Source organism: Maniola hyperantus, chromosome 2 (genome assembly GCF_902806685.2).
Source record: "Maniola hyperantus chromosome 2, iAphHyp1.2, whole genome shotgun sequence".
Lineage (NCBI taxonomy): Eukaryota > Metazoa > Arthropoda > Insecta > Lepidoptera > Nymphalidae > Maniola > Maniola hyperantus.
Genome location: NC_048537.1, coordinates 5,160,720 through 5,178,545, shown reverse-complemented (window position 1 = coordinate 5,178,545; position 17,826 = coordinate 5,160,720). Strand labels below are relative to the sequence as shown.

The 17,826-nt window shown below is 35.8% G+C and overlaps 1 protein-coding gene across 2 annotated transcripts in view; it reads left to right on the top strand.

Moving 5' to 3' along the window:
* stol (voltage-dependent calcium channel subunit stolid) overlaps positions 1 to 17,826 on the top strand; it is a 74,083-nt gene that overhangs the window by 38,062 nt on the left and 18,195 nt on the right. For both annotated transcript variants that reach the window (XM_034979765.2, XM_034979758.2), the window contains exons 4-6: positions 6,493 to 6,721; positions 13,101 to 13,232; positions 13,559 to 13,836. In XM_034979765.2, coding sequence (XP_034835656.1) covers positions 6,493 to 6,721; positions 13,101 to 13,232; positions 13,559 to 13,836 — 639 coding nt within the window. The remainder of the gene's footprint in view (positions 1 to 6,492; positions 6,722 to 13,100; positions 13,233 to 13,558; positions 13,837 to 17,826) is intronic.

The window sequence follows — 17,826 nt, the reverse complement described above, 5'->3', positions numbered from 1 at the left end:
TATTCAGCGATTAGCGTATATTTAAAACTAGGTTGCTTGTTTTATTTGTATTACGCGTGCCGGTTAAATGCTCTAGTAATGGATAGAATTTCACGCCCATTTGTCACATTCGCTACCGATTTTGTCAATTAATTAATCTCATTTAACGCATTTAAAATTAGCCGTTACAAATTAGGGGTTTACACTAAACAATAGGCAATTAGGTACAGTAGTATAGGTGAACATTTTATGCAGGCTGATTTTTTTACAGTATATTATTTAATAGATATACTTTTATAATATCTAGTAATGTTTAACCGTTTTATTGGTTTTGTTTTAAGATATGGTATATAAAGCTTTTGTAGCTTTTTGAAAGGTTTACTTAATATTGAGAAATTTGTGGTGACTATGGAATATGGTTATAACGTGTAGCATTACCACAGTTAGAATTAGGTCAACTGTTTTATATTAGTACGCGTTTTGGTTCATTGCTCCGATAACAGATGTAACTACATATTATTATCCTGTCAAAAAAGTGGATCATACCTACAGAAACTACATCTAATCGATTTATTATACCTACAGCTTCGAAATGCTTCATCGTGTATACTTTAAGCGAATTTTCTATGTAGGTAATGTTTTACTTTACAAATTTATCTGGATAAGTATCAATTCGGGCGGGAAGAACTCGAGAGACAATCGCGATGTTCAGTCGCGCCCAGGTACTTTCGAATTATTGATACTGTGAACCTACGCAAGTCCAAAATAAAAGGTGTCATATCTATTAGTTAGCAATAAGCATCTACCCGGCAGGAAATATTGTACATTTTACTTTATACTGTACATATGCTTTAGAAAGAGATAGCAGTTTCGTAGAGCACAACGCTCTACGAAACTGCTGTCTGTCGTTGAGAGCGACAAAACGTCACATAGGTATGAGTGACAGAGACAACGCTCTACGAAGCCTAAATTTCTTTCTAAAGATCGATGTATATGTACAATATTTCTTACCGGCTACTGTAAATCGGCTTACGACTTACAGTACGACGTTATGACTAAATGTTACATTTTGCTGGCAATACTACTTTAGATATACCAATATGAGTTTTAATTTGTCAACGTTGCTTGACATTTTTTGTCTCGTTAAATGAAGCATTGTTTGGATAGCGGGCGGGGAGGCCGAGGTTGAGGGTGGCCTGTTTACATTATAGCTAGGCTATTATAATAATATGATTTATTGCTCAATCGGTGACTGCCACCGACGCTGGCAATAGCTTCGTAATTTCACCTGAATTTTGTTCACGTACGCGTACTTACGCTAAGGAATTTAAAGCACGCTTTAGCGTGTAGAGCCTTTGATATGGATAACTTATATAGTACATTTTGTTAGTGATATATTAAATACAAACCTATTTATGACCTTAAAATATAATTGTGTCAAGTAATTTTTGATGAAACATGTGTAGATGATGTACAAATTAAACATTTAATGATGGAAATGAAAAAAATGTACCTAAGCCGACTGCGAGAATTAAAAAGTGGATTAACAGAGCGTAGCGAAACCAATTATTAATCTATGGGATTAACATTTATGACAGGGAAATCTAAATTAGATAGGTGATTTGGTGAATCTTTGTAGTAAATGGATACTAACAGACCAAAACCAATTATTATCTGTTATTTCTCAACAAACCATTTTAAACAAGCGTTAGAAGGCGTTCAAAATAACATACACACGGACCGAAATAAAATAAAAATAGGAATTTTAAAAGTAGCAATGTTTCTCTTCTAGTAAAATTAGCAAAGAGTTTGAAGTAGTTGGATGACTTGAAAGTATTTATACGAGGGCGCACCGAGAGGGCTCGCATAAAGGCTCATTCACATCTACGATTAACAACACCGGCAAATACAAATACTACACAACTATACACACCTACTCGTAACTTGTCCAAATAAATCATGAGTGACTTTGTCACATTCAATGTATTATAAGTAGAAATTCACATAGGTATGTATTTTGTGCACAAAATATTCTTTATGTGTAAATTATACAATGCATAGATACCTACATACACAAACAAATTTTACAAAATTTTGATCGTCCTTCTCAGCTGCTTCTATTACATTTTAAGTTAATAATATATGTGGGTATATGTGGGCATACAAAAAACTACAGTAAGTAGTAAAGAGTGTAGCAGATCGCAAGTCTCAAGAAATATAAAGCATTAGGTAATCAATTAAAGTGTGATCGTTGTCAAGGGCTAACTTATCACAAATTAAAAGATGTCATCATCATCAACACTATAGCCTTTTGTGGGCCCGGGCCTGCTTCAGTTAATTTTTTCATCCATCTGTCTCTATCCTGTGATTATAGTTTTGGCCTACTGATAGATCTCCGTACAATATCAGTTACAAAACATACCAATTGAATGTTTTTGCTTCTAAGGCTTCGGCAGTTTTTCGGTTCGATGTGGAACCACCTTTATGCAATATGTCTGCCGCGAGGAGCGCGTGGTTCGATGCCAACGCCCTGTAATCTCGTTATGTTGAAGTTCTTAAGATCCTCGGAGTTTTAAATTATCCATCGGTGACTAAGTATTGTTAAATTTTTTAATAAGTACCTAAGTATTAAAATATCACAAAAGTACCATCGATATCTTTAGATACAAAGTTCTTGAACGTTTGAGTAACTATAGCTATCAGTTAATTATTTAGTTGTAGCCTTACCAATAGTTTTATTAGTAACGAAAGTTTTGGAGGAAATTTATTTATTTCATTTATAGAGCTTTCCCGTAATATTAGTTCCAAAGGGGCTCTAAAAATATAGTTATCTATACCTGTTAGTAAAGAGATACTTCAGAAGGTTTTTTTGTAGATATTTTGTAAATAAACCTTAATTCATTGAAAATGTAGGAGTGCCTTATATTAACATATTTTTTCAGTTTGTTCCGAATATAAATTTGTAGCCACATGTTGTTATGTACCCAAAAGGAATTTAGGAACCGACCCCATTCGACCATGGACAACAGAAAAAGAATAATAAAGTCGATATCTCCAGAGTCAGTCAAATCGATCCAAGATCAGTCTAGAGCTATTCAATTTGACTTACATTAAAATAATAAATATACTAAGTATAAATTGGATTCAAAGAAGACTCAGTTTCTTTGATTTATTTCCCTTTATAAGAGTTTTCAGATTCACATTGAAACATTAATTAAAAATCGGATAAGACCACCTCAAATAGGTATTTTAATGTAGCCATTAAGATTCACGATGAAAGCCTCCGTATTCCTGAAACAATACCTAGTTCTCTGTAAATGCGGAATTCCTTTATTTTGTTTCAGCTACAGTTTCATTAAGTGCGAAATGTTGGTGTCGTTTTTTCTTGGCGACGCCCGCGGCAATCCCCCCGATTTTTCAACTTTATTGTCAAGCCAAGTTCCAGCCGCTTTGGCTCGAGTCTTGTTCGCAACTTATTATGATACCGCCTATTCGTACTCCGCCACTGTGTAAATACTCATATAGTACATAAACGAGGGCATATCACCACTTTACTGAGCTTTTATTGAATCTAAGAGCTGTAGGATTAAAGTTCTGATAGAGCGTTTCTTAGAATTCGATTCGAATAAAATTGTGCTTGATGAAAAAGTAGGTAGGTAGGTACTATTTTGAATCTCCTAGCTTTTCATTCACTCATCTGTAAATACAGTTGTCCAACTAGGTACTTATGATTACGAAGACGGAAAAATAAATCATCGCCTAAACTTTATCCTATTAAGTTTTCGTATTTATCTGACATCTATAAAAACGCTGGAAATATTACCACTTGGCATAATAAGATGGGATAACTTAGCGTTTTTGTATAAATCTCAGTGAGAGCGCGTCCAGTCTACAAACACTATAAGGACGGGTGGAAGTTTTAATTACTTCGTCTCTACTTGGAGCTTGTTCCTCCGATGGGACTATTCTCTCTCGCAACTAAAAACTCTCATTTATAAACTGTTTTCAGGACCTCTCTGCGAACTTGCTAAACGTAATATCTCGAGCTGGTAATTACGACACGGAATTAACGAAATAAAGAAAGGGTTGAAGAGAAATTCTTCTCATAAAAATATCTAAGCCGCTTTATGGAGCAATTAAAACCTTTTTTTGTCTGTAATATTGCAATATTTACCAACTTTCTAAAATTTGTTTAATACGTAAGTACCTGTTTCAAATCTACATCAGTAGGTAAGGATTACAACCTACAAATGATAACATTCCGATAGACACTAGAAATCCATAAGAGGTTAAGGTTGAATAAAAACTGGTATATCTCTCTCAAAGTTAGCCAGCTTCCATTTTAGACTGATTCACTTGCCACCAAGTAAGATCGCAATCAATGATTGGCTACGTATCATAAAATAACATGTTTGGCTAACCACATTAGCTAACGTATCATGTGTTTGAAATAAGTAGTTCACGAAATGTTGTGAATGCAAATTTTGCTGCATTTTGAACATATAAATAGGCACAATCTATTTATAAAAATCGCAAGTTTAATAATGTGAGAAGCAGTGTAGACCATTTCTTTAATCGTTATTGTTTCTTTTGTTCTTCTTGTGTGTGCTTAGAAACACAAGGCGCACTTCGAGACAAAACTTCACAACTACTTTTTATGCTCGATTCTTAATAAAATAGATAAACCTATAACAACAATATGCATTTATGACATATAAGATAGGATATAACACATGAATGTACGAATAATTACTTTAAATTAAGCTTATTTCAAACTTCTTTATGATTAAAATTTCGCAATGACAAATTTTATCTCATCCTAAAAGTCCAACAAAAGTTAAAACTATTTTTATGTGTATAGATTTCTTTTTATAATACGTATAACAGAGAATGTATTTGATTAATTTAAAACATAATAGTGAATATAAGAGAGGTCACATGGCAGCGAGGCTTGATCTTAAAATAAGGTTTTTGACCCCTGAAGGGTCATGATGCGAGTATATTGATTTTCCTAACTGCCTGAGCTGCGGGTACTGAAACTGCTAAATCATAACTCTTCCCATTAAGGGACAGTCTGGGTGAATCTTTACGGAAATACTTCGTTATAAAATTTTGGATTGAGGAGGATCGAACACAAAGATGGGGTTAAGGAAGCGGAGACAATCGGCGGCAATTAGCGAGGCGAATTATTCTGATCAATAAGTAGGTGCTTTTGTTCTTAACCATTGAACTAATAAAATATTTCTCTATTCAATTAACTGAGTTCAAAATAAACATCAGAGGTAGGTACCTGTTTAGATAATCTGATAGAAAATTGAAGTTGCTTTATAGAAACAGTACCTACTTGTAGGAAAATAACTAAGAATTTCAGAATTCTGAGACTAGAGAGATTTGAAAATTGTACTGGTTTAATTGTTTGCACAAATTTGGGCTTATTTATACAGAAGCTTATAGTACCATAGATAAGTAGACACAGCATAACTATAATTAAATCCGTACAAGCAAATTTTGTAGGCAAGTTCTACAAATTAATATCTGTGTCTGTCGTTGGCCAGCTTTCCGTAACAATTATAGTTTTAGAGTTACACGGGCTCACAGATATTAATTTGTAAAATGTGTTTAGTGAATTACATTGAATTTTTGATATGGGAAACAAAATGCATTTCTATGGAGAGTGTTCCCGATACACTCTTAAAGCTAACTTAGAATGTAAACAATTGTAGCTTGACATTATGGAGACTCTTTTCTTTGTAAGAGTAATGGGGCTCCATCCAAGTTTGCTTTTAAGTATGAAAGAGAATAATTACGTAGTTTGCTCTTTATGCAAGGGAATTTAGTTACAAAAACTTCAAAGGAAACTGAAGAGTATAATTACATTTTTATGCGTCTTTGAGCAAGTCTGCAAAAGTACGTGGAAATGTGATTTTCATAAATGTAGAAATGCCCCGATCTAATTATTATATCTATCATTTTTAAGTTTATTCTTATGAGTAGTAAGTATGCTACACGAAGCTACCTAAATATAAAACTTGCAAGTTAATAGCTATCTTTGCAGTTTTACTTACCTTATCATATATGATGTATTTAAAAAACCTCGTGGGGAAAGTCGCAGATAAGTACTTGTACCACAAGCGATATAGCCGATTTTTTTAAACAAAGTATATGATATATATTTGCTTCAAACGCACACAACTCCGAAAAGTTAAGAGATGCGTGCCCGGGATCTAACCTTAAATATGATCCCCAACGGGATCGATCTCCCAAATAGGAAGAAAAATGTATGAAAGTCAAGTTCAGCACTTGAACTTTAACCACTATAGGCTATCACTGCTTCATTTAAATAAGTGGACGATAACAGTACTAGTATTTTGAGATGCGCGGGGGCGGTGGAGTATGTGCATTCGCTTGAAATTTCGCAAAAATCAGTTTAATGGATGACGAATGAAAAGGTACATACTTTCGCAATTTAATATTAGTATGGATTTCGTGTGCTAAAGTTAGCAATGTTTTCAGCGCATAATGGACTCGGCTGAAGCAGCAGCACTGTCAGCAGGCCGCAGCAGTATAGACGGGTCCCCGGGCTCGTACTACGACGCGCGATGGCTGAACGTGCACGCCGACGATGGCACGCTGGCTGCCAGAGCGCGCCGCCTTCTACTGTCACCGAGCAGGCATTTCGACCACATCGCCGTTAACTCGAGCTACAGTGCAGTGCTCATGCCCCCGAGAATTAACCCGGAAGGTGTGTTTTTTTTAATTTATAGACTAGCGCTTGGCTGCAATCAGATCTGCTGGCAAGTGATGATGCAACCTAAGATAGAGTGCGCTTGCCTAGAAGGTGTCCATTCACTCTTGACTTAAAGATGCTCATATTAAAAGAGGAAGGGAAAACTGATGCCTGAAGTAAAATATTTTCGAATCAACAATACATTGTTGTCTCTATTTTCGGTTTCGAGGCAAAACTCCCATGCATTGTAATTATCATCAGCATCATCATCATGATCAACCCATTGCCAGCCCACTACAGAGCACGAGTCTCCTTTCAGAATGAGAAAGGTTTAGGCTTTAGTCTGCCACTGTGGTCCAGTACGGATTGGTAGACTTCATACACCTTTGAGAACATTATGGAGAACTCTCAGGCATGCAGGTTTCCTCACAATGTGTTCCTTCACCATTAAAGCAAGTGATGTTTAGGTAATTGCTTAAAACGCACTTATTTCCGAAGAGTTAGAGGTGCGTGCCTGGGATCGAACCCCCGAACTCCCGAAAAGAAGGCTGACGTCTTAACCACTAGGGGCTATCACTTTTGTGATTATACTCCATCTGAAATCGGATAATGTTATGGAAGCGATCCCATTATTTTCGGCAGCAAACCGGAATACTCACAAATCTTCTGGCTTGTCCATACAAATATCTGCACCACACGTCTAGACATTAGAAGGCCAAAAACGTCTTTGCTCCAATTCTTGTAGTACCGTTATAGCCTACGGCGTAGCTAACGACGTAGATCAGAGATATGCAGCAGTGTTTTTTTAAAATTTAATTTAAAAGAACTAGCTATAAGCTATTTCTAATACACAATTTTTAAATATTTATTTGTATATTGTAGCTAGAAAACAATTGAACGTTATTTTTTTCTAGGCTCAGAGATTAACGACAATTTGACATCGTGCGCGATATTCTCTCGCTAAGCAAAAATTTTATAAGCGCGTAAAACGTTTCTGGAATCGCACAATGTTGCCAGATGTCGCGGATTAAATATTCCCATGTGACGCCAATCCGCTTCGCTTGAAACATCTAGACGAAACACGCTCCTTTCTACATTTCAATTCTCCCTAAAAATTTAATGACAATAGCATAGACTCATTTTTTAAATATGCAAGATTTTTAGAAACTTTTTATTCAAAAACCATAAATTCATCTGAATTCCGCACGAAATAGAAAAACGATTGGTTACAATTTCCTCGATAAAAATCTAGTTCATTGTAGTTTTAATAGGAAATTTGCAAACGCTATAATTTGATTTTTGATCCCGGAAAGGCTAAAATCCCGGAAAATAGATCTAGAATAAATCTAGAAGGATTCTCACGTTTTATGCTTGGTTCCGACTCTTAAACTAATAACAATATTATTAATTATTAATTTATATTGGAACAATCCAATATTGAATTTATAGGTCAAATCAGCAAAAAACTAAAATGGATTTGTAAGGAAATCATTCTATCCACTTTATCACTCAAAGATGAAGCAAATATTCAGCTGCTGAGCTGAAACAAAATTACACCTAAACTACCTATAGTAAGCGACAGGTCGAAATGGCAGCCGAGGTATGAGGCGGGGGGTTTTATTGCGGGGGTTGTGCGGGTGAGCAGGGCGACCCCTCCCTGATTGCTATTTCGACCTGCCGCGTACTATGCTTCGCAGTATATCTATAAAATTATTTTGTCTTATGAAATAAAAAATATTCTAGTCTTGAATTTCTTGCATCTTAGAATAAGCAGATATCTAATCCAATTAGGCGAGTGGCCTCTCCAAATGACGTCCGGTTTCTCGAATGAATAGAACCTAAATTAGTGCATCAGCTCTTAATTGAATAACTCTGAATGATATTCAAGAGACAGAAAAGCTTGGAGTATTTGGAAAGTTGTGAAAAATAGTCTCTGTTTTATATTTTTCGTGAAATTCATATTATCTATTATAAAAAGACTTTTCCCTGACTGATCTATCAACGCACAGCCTAAACCACTATAGAAACGTGAAACTTTGACAGTAGCTTACATTAGCCTCTCACTAAGAAAGCATATTATGGAATGCTATCCCTAACGTAAAATTGAGGGTTAAATATAGGGGATTAAAATATATCATTTTGAAGCAAAATTTGTATAGACTTTCAGTTGAAAATAAAGAAATTACGTTTCACGAACTTTTGGAACTTGCACCCCCAAGGTATTTTCAGGAGTTCCACCCGAGTGAAGCTGGGAGGGTCAGCTAGTACCTATACATACCTACTAATACCTACTACAAAAAGATTAGTCCTGATTGATCTATCAACGCACTGGGGTTAGGAAAGTAGATTCCTTTTATGACGTAAGAACTCACTAATCAAGAATTTTTGAAAACTTCACCCGTGTGAGAGAGTTAAAAAGAGGATGGAAGTCTGTAAAAATCCGTTATTTTTCAAATTATGTCCATGAAAATATGTATTTGGACTTTCAGTTAAAAATAAAGAAATATGTTTCAAGATTTTTGGAAATTCCACATGCGCAAAGCAGGAGCGGGTCAGCTAGTATAATACTAGAAGGGTGTAATTTCCGTAAACATACGTACAAAAAAGATGATTGTAAAATCGTGAGTGAGTTACTAAGTAATTATAAATTATACAATAGATAGGTCATAATGGTCATATTAATAGATATTGTAGCTTTTTAATGGAAAAGCAATTTGCCTATCCGTAATATTTAATAACACCAGTTGCTTTTAGTAACGGGTGCCAGAGTGACAGTGGCTTTCGCCTTAAATAATGACACGTAATATATTGTTGACATGCAAGGGTGGGCCGGGGTGGAGGGGTATATGCCACCGCTTAAAGGCTCGCCCGCATAGAGGCGAGAGGAAACGCTGTAACACAAATATTACAATATTCATACAATTTATGCCCTACTTACGAGTATGTATATTAAATCGCATACGAGATTTCAATGGTCTCTTAGATATTGTACATCATAATAGTCATAATGGACTATTATGATGTGCAGGATCAATATTCGGAGTGACATTATTGATATGGGGACATTGACAATCCATAGATAAATCACATAAATCGTTGGAAACATGTTGGAAAGAATGATACTTAGCTTTTTTTTTCGGCGATAGGTAAAATGAAAAAAATTGCGTCAATATTGGGTTATGCGCCTGTACATTAACGAAATACTACACGACATTTTGGACGGACAATCTAAAAATATATGTACGTTGGTCGAAGGTTTATCATACTACCTACAAGGCACTAGCTTATTCCCGTGACTCCGTTCGCGTGGATTTACGTGCCTTAAATATCGGAGTATTGAATATTGAAATCCTTAGTAGGTACACCCTGGTCACTCGAGAAATGTATATCTGTAAGTATGTTTAGGCTGTGCGTTGTCTGTCAGTCAGAAGATCGTTAATATATTTTATTTTATACTAAGATTCTGATCTAACACATCTCTAATATGGAGCAGGACCCGGGTGAAATTGGGTGTTCCTACACCCCTCGCCGCAGTTGTAATATACGTAAGCCTTTAGAGTGACATGATTTATTAACAAATGGACTTGCCTATTTTTGCTTTCAGTTCCGACTCACAGCGACATTTACTAAATCAACCGACACAATCAGTGGACAAAATGAGTCGCTTGAATCGATCATGACTGTTAAAACATATAGGTTATTGTGCATGTAGAGCTTTCGTTTGTCAATATTGCCTTTAAATTATACGTAGCGTTACACGAGTACGAAAGAGTTTGGAAATGATTTTGCAGTTAAATATTGAACTATTCCAAGCCTGTACTATGGTTTATTACAAATATGCAGTAGCAGAGGATATTATGTTATGTACCTAAAGTAAGACAGAGTAAACGTGTCGATCAAGCAACGGTTTACCAAATATGTAACTTGGATTTGTGGCAGAACTTTGATAGATGTAGGTAAATTGAGTTGTATAACCCATCTATGCGATCCTTCGTCTCACTCAATATTATGTTAACACGTCATTGTTAACACTTGCATTATAGATTCCTATGATCTGATAACAGTTAACGCTTTTATAAATACGTGACTGTTTAAATAGTAGATAGAAGCATCTATGATCTAGAACACGAATGAACGAGAACACAAATACAGCCCCCCGATTGTCTAAGTAAAACATATACATCGTAATCGTAATCGGTAGCAAATTCTGCCCCTTGGTTGGCTGTGAAAAAATGCGATTAGAGTATTCATCCAATCAAGGGGCAGAATTTGCTGTCAATTACTATTACGATTACGATGAATATGTTTTTCTTACACAATCGGGGGGCGGTTTACCGATCGAATACATTAACCTACTGTAACCACACCCATATTATAAATACGAAAGGGTGTCTGCCTATCTGTTACATTTTCACAGTCCTTTCATTTAATCAATTTAACGAAATTGGTGCAGACTAGAGAGATAGTTTGCATCTCGGAAACGGACATGGGCTACTTTTTATTCCGGAAAATTAAAGAGTTCCCAAGGGATTTTTCAAAAACCTAAATCCACGTGAACAAAGTCGCAAGCATCTAGTTACCAATAAAACTACAATTTAGAAAGGATAATATACTATCCTAAAAAAACAGCAATAGGTATATACCTAGTAGGTAGATGCATCATGCAACTTTATAAATACATATTGCAGGATTATAGGCACTCGGGGTTGCGACTATAAGCTATCACGAGTGAGCACTATATCAAAGCTTTTAGCCGGCTAAACTCAATTAACCTACATTGAGTTTTGGTTGGTAATGGGGGAAACTTTTCTAAGCTATAGCAGAATCAATGAACAAAGTGGATTCTCTAACTGCACCTACCTAGTTTTAGATAACACTACCAAGTCAAAGATTGATATAAAACTCCCCTCCAGCTTATTAAGTAAATATCATATGTTTGTTGTTTCAGGTATAATACGGTATTTTACACCAAGCGAGAGAAATCAAAATACATATACCTATATACATATAAGATCAGTTTATAATATTATAGGAAGCTGATAACACCATGATGAATTCCGTCTGTGACGTCACATGGATTGAAGTTGTAATGTATTTCACTAGAAAACTGCGTTGTTTACCAATACGTGTGACGTCATGACAGCTCATGTACCTAAACAGATGGCGGGTAGCGTTTTCGCGGTGGGAATGCATGTTTAAATGCATTTTTGTTGCACTTATCGATCGAATCGAATAAAATTTTTGTAAATTTTTTTGGTAGTTAAATATCACTTTAGGATCAAATTAAGATACTTTCCAAAAAATGGTAAAATATCCGATTGTGGGTATGCAGTTACTATAATATGAGTAATTTCTGAACAGGTGCTCAGTGCGTCAGGTGACGTTTTAGTTTCTTGACCAGTAAATAGAAAATTAGAAAATTGGATAGTTATCTGTTAGAAGAAGCTTCTCTCTACTACCTACTTCTACTCTCCTGCTGTTACATTGACATTGTTTCATCAAGAATAATTAATATAACTTATAAGATATACCTATTCATAGAATAGCCAATCTAAAGTTAGTATGCAGTTCTAAATCAATGCTTTTAGTCAGATTAACGCAATTAACCAACATTGAATTTTAGTTGTTAGTGAGCTAAGTTTGTGCAACTGTCTAAATGTATTAATCAAACTCTTTACCTACTGGGAAATAAGAATTATTATTTCTTACATCCATGACGGGGAATTTGAAATTTTGCTCTTTACGTAAATACTCGTAACTATAATATTTTAAGTATAAATAAGTTTTCATTTTGAATCTTTACAACCAAGGGGACGATATTCGAACGAGATTCTTTAGTTAAATCTATTTTTATAAGCCAGCAATCACAGCTCAAAAATGTAGCATAACCATTACATAATTTAGCTGCAGTGCCGGCTCGTGTAGAAGTGGTAGATACCTATTTAAAGTTACCTATTACTTAAATCCTACGGCTATATGTATAATTACATATTAGCTACCGCCCGCGGCTCCGCTTGGCGAAAATATAATTAATTTTCTTTATTCGCTCTCTCGTGGGAATTTCGAAAAATCCGGCTTTATTCCATTTTCTTATTCCTTGTGTATCTAGGTACGTTACAAGGAATCGCCATAAAATTTCAGCTTTTTAGGTTCAAAAGTTTTTGAGTGAGTTAGTCAGCGAGTCAGGACTAATATTTTTATCGGTACTTACATAGTATTTAGGTACTTTTTTTTTTACTTCCGCTTGACTGCAATCGCACCAAACAGGAGATGATGCAGCCTAAGGTGGAGCGCGCTTACCCAGAAGGTGTCTATTCAATCTCCTTTTGACCCTTCTACCCTTCTTCCTCTTTACCTAGGTTCACTAATATACTTTTTTGTTTCATAAATTCAGACGGTGAGGTTCAAAATCAGATCGGATGGTCGGAACACTTGGATCCCTTGTTTGTGAACAATTACGAAATCGATCCGACCCTCTCGTGGCAGTACTACGCCTCGTCCACTGGCTTCATGAGGCGATATCCTGGTAAGTAACTGGTAAGGGTGGTGTGGCCGAGTTGTGACAGCGACACCCTGTTGTCGATGTTGCACAGGTTGTGCAACATTTACATTATTATTGTTTGGTACTGTCGCGTCAACCGTAGCCATACCCAGCATGTTGAAATAATAATTTTATATTAAATCTAAATACTAGGCAGTTTTTAGGAGCGTCTACAGCAATCACTAGCAACATCGAACACGGCTGTTTTAGTATACTAACCTATAGAAGCAGAATTTCTTCTTTTCTAATTTTGATATTAACAATATTAAAATATTGAGATAAAAGCAAATTAAACTTTATATTTTCAACAGCTATGTCCTGGCCCCCTGAAGACGGCTACTCTCACCACGCAAGAGACTTCTACGACTTTCGATCGTCAAACTGGTTCGTCGAAGCTGCCACGTCGCCCAAAGACCTCGTGATACTTTTAGACGACTCAGACGAACTCAGCTCGTCGAACCGCCACCTCGGCAAGTCCACGGTCTCCGCATTGCTCGACACTCTTGGCCCGAACGATTTCGTCAACGTGTACAGATACAGCGATTCCGTGTCAGAACTCCATCCGTGTTATACGAAAATTTTAGCCCAGGTAAGCTTCTTTTTAGCCGTCTTTTAAGTAAATCAAATAAAATGGTTTATTCAAAACAGGTAATAAATTACACTTTTTGAAAGTCCGTTGTTGCATTTGTAAGATGATATAGTGGTGATAATTTTTACGCGAACTTAAAAACTAAAGCTACGAGGGTTCTAAACGTGCCCAGGTCTGAGAAAGCCCACAACAAACTCAGTATACAGCCAGGTATCTATTTAAAAGGAGCGGTTACTATTGAAAGATGACAAGATAATTTTTTGCACGTCTTAAGCATTAATTAATTAATAATAACAGCAATCTAATTTAATTACAAAGATAGTTAATAAGGTCTACTGTTGCTTACATTTTAAGGATGAATAAAATAAAATAAAATATCTGAAAATATTATTACTGAGCACTTATTAAGATTCTGATTGGTAAAGACATATCTGCCAATGTTTCGGTGGATACCGACCCTAATCTTCATTTTCCAGTAAATATAGCAATAATTTCAAAACATTTTGGACACAACTAAGACATAAGATCCGCGACGAAGACATAGTAACAATACTTGCTGATTAGGTACAGATTAGCTAGGGAATGAAATTGCACGAACAAAATATTGTGATATGCTTGTCAAGTAGGTAATAAGTAGATAGGTAATTTTGCAAGATAATGTCCTTCTGACCGGATTTCGGCATCCAATCTTCACCGAGTTTAGCCATCAGCGCGGGCGTTATTATAGTGCTCAAGGGCAAACACTCTCTATTCTCACACACTCGTAGCCCAATGGGACAGCAATCCGACACGACGGGATGCGTATGATCCCGTCGTTGAATCGGTTTTGCTCTCCGATGCACGGGGTAGAATAAATACCATGAACTTCCTACCTCGAGGCCTGTACCTACGTACTGAGAAATTCTTGACAGAAAAACCCAATACCTATTTATTGCCCGATACGGGTATCGAACCCGCGCTATCCACACCACAGTCAAACATGTTAACTACTAGACTAACGAGGCAGTGTGTGACACTGCTGATATAGCGGGCAAGATAAGCCGATGTACAATCAATCGTACAATCGAGTTTATTACCACTGCAACACCTGAATAAAATTGACGCGTAAACTGATATTTAATCACCCTAGCAGACGCAGTGGTCCTGAAATTGGGCTTACTTGCATATCCCCTTGTCTGCGAGTGTAACACAATGGATGATTTACATACGTCATGTGGAATTCATCACGAGAAATGAGTTAAATAGAGCTAGGGTTGCCACACAAAAAAATAAAGGATCTAGATCAAGGCAAACTTTAAAATACTCGAGACTTTTCTATTATAAAATTAGCGGTTTTTCGTAATCTTATTTAAGAATTTCGTTCAATTAAGTACATTTTGAATTGACGATTTTACTGAAATTAAATTGAACTAGGTAAGTATATCAAGATATTTGTACACTTAAAAAATATGACTAATTCACGAAATATTCAAATGTTTATCAACCCTACGTACCTGCAGATAAATTATGCTTTCCTTGCTTCCTCAAATTATTTCCTTGCTCTAAAACTTTTGCTTTCAAAATCCAAATTATACCTAGGTACCTATTGCGTTTCATTTCCATGATATTATGTATAATATTATTTTGTGCCTACGCTATAACGGATTGTGGAAGTTGCGAAATAGATGCGATTGCGTAGAAACTATTGATGCCGGAATATACCTAATTGTGTAGAAACTAAATAGGTATTAGGTCTTACTAGACAAAACTCAACGTTCTTTATGGTCCTTTTAATACCATTTATTAGTGGATATGCGAAACCATGCGCGCAAAGCTTTAGATAAAAGGTAGTAAGTAATCTCATAAAAGTGTACTTACTACTTAGTGCTAAGTGATTTTAAAGTGCACTTAAAGAATTCAGTACGTGGTTTGCTCGCAAAGTGTGTTCTCTGAGTAAGAGCTAGTTACCTACTGTTTATGAACACAGGACATCTTTGAACTTTGATGGCACTTATGTATACATAATATATCTATGTGTAAGTGCGTGCCGCATGGGCGGCGCAAAAGTACTAATGAATAATTAATTTTACTAAGTCACTACCTATATTATAAATGTGAAAGTGTATTTGTTTGTTGGTTTGTCATTCAATCACGTCGCAACGGTTTGACGCGATTTTTGCATGGGTATAGTTAAAGACCTGGAGAGTGACGTAGGCTATTTTTATCCCGGAAAATCAAAGAGTTCCCACGGGGTTTTTAAAAACCTAAATCCACGCAGATGAAATCGCGGGCATCAGCTAGTAATTAATAAAATTAATTCCTTGTAAACTTCGAACGAAATGTATCAAAAAATAAAATGAAGGTACCGACTTAATTATTTCGAAATAGCAAAAGTATTAGACCTTTTGAATAAAGAAGTTAAACGCTTCGAACTCACTTTTAATTAATAAACCATCGGTGGCCATTTTAACGAACGGAATTAACCAAATGCAAGTATTGCGTGCCGCGTTCCCGATACTTATCAGATCGGTGTGTACACGCCTTAATAGATTCAATCAAACGCGCTTTAATGCCGAGATCCATTAAAAATGGGACACATAATATGATTCCGTAAAGGTGGGTCCACACTTAATCAATTATAATCATATCAACTCATAAGTATGTACATAGTATCTCACATTTGGACACACATTTTAGTCAAATCGTATTATTATGGCAATAAGTAAATGACCGGTACAGGAGTATATAGGTAAATGATACAGTGAAGCGTTCAAACCAGTCATGATCGCGGGAAAATACGCAACGTCGCGTCGGATCAGATCGTCGGAAATATTATCACCTATGGACTCACCCTAACTTTACTACCTCAAATGAAGGCTTTATAGCTCCCTGTCATTCGAAATGGTACCTATTATGTATTCGGAGATGGAACCCACGTAAGCACAAGAGAGAAGCTGCTCTACAGTTCCACGTAAGCCACGGCTTAAACTAAATGAATCCTTGAATAAGATTTCGTTTATGTATCGTTTTCAAGATATAGGTTAAATAATCATGTAGAGCGTTTTCCCTACAACCCCTAGAATTTTGTGTTACGAATATACATTTTGTAATATGCAATTTCATTGATTTTTTTTAGAAACTTGTACCTACTTCTATACGTAAAATTATTTTAGAGTCCAATATAGGGAGAGTCCAGTCGAATGCTTATTTTTAAAGAACATTTATTTAAAATTATATTGAAAGAACGACCGTTTTATTTGGTATTATTTATTCTGCGGAAACTAAGTGGATATTCGATCCGAAACGCCTTATGAATACAAAAGTACGCCCTTTTCCAGCAAAACATTTCATGAAATTCATCATTTGCTCAGTCCCTCTACTCTACGCACGTTAATGGTGAAATTTTGGAACTTTTAAGACGATATTTTTCTCGATCGCGAAGTTTAATTTTGTGGTCGTTGACAAATGGAAGCTTTTTGTGTCTCACTCATAACTTTTATAGGCTATTTTGATGTATGAGCCAATTTTTCAGGCTCAAAATCAATTTACCGTCAATTTAGTAGGTACATCTTTTAGCGGAAGAAAAAGAAGTTGACGATCATCTTATCCATCATTCCGTTACAGTATAAATATTTTAAGTCAGATAGCATAGCTTTAAATTATTATAATTAGCATCTACGGATTGATTGGATATAAGAATTTTATGTATCTACTAGCTAACTCATCTACCACCCCGGTTATAATTTTGGGTGCAATTTTCCAATATTCATTTCCTATCTTAGTAGTCCCAGTTAGGTAGGTAGGGAAAACGTCTATACGAAATCTCATGTTTCCTGAACTTACGGTTTCAAGTTCTATCATCAAAACTAATTTCCATCAAAGTTCCGAGTCGCCGATAAGCATCTCCCTTTTAATAGGATTATATTGATCTGATTAAGGTCCAGTTGGGCGACAGGCGGTTAAAGTTACGTTACGGTAAACATGAAATGTACCACAAGTAAGTGTTCACAC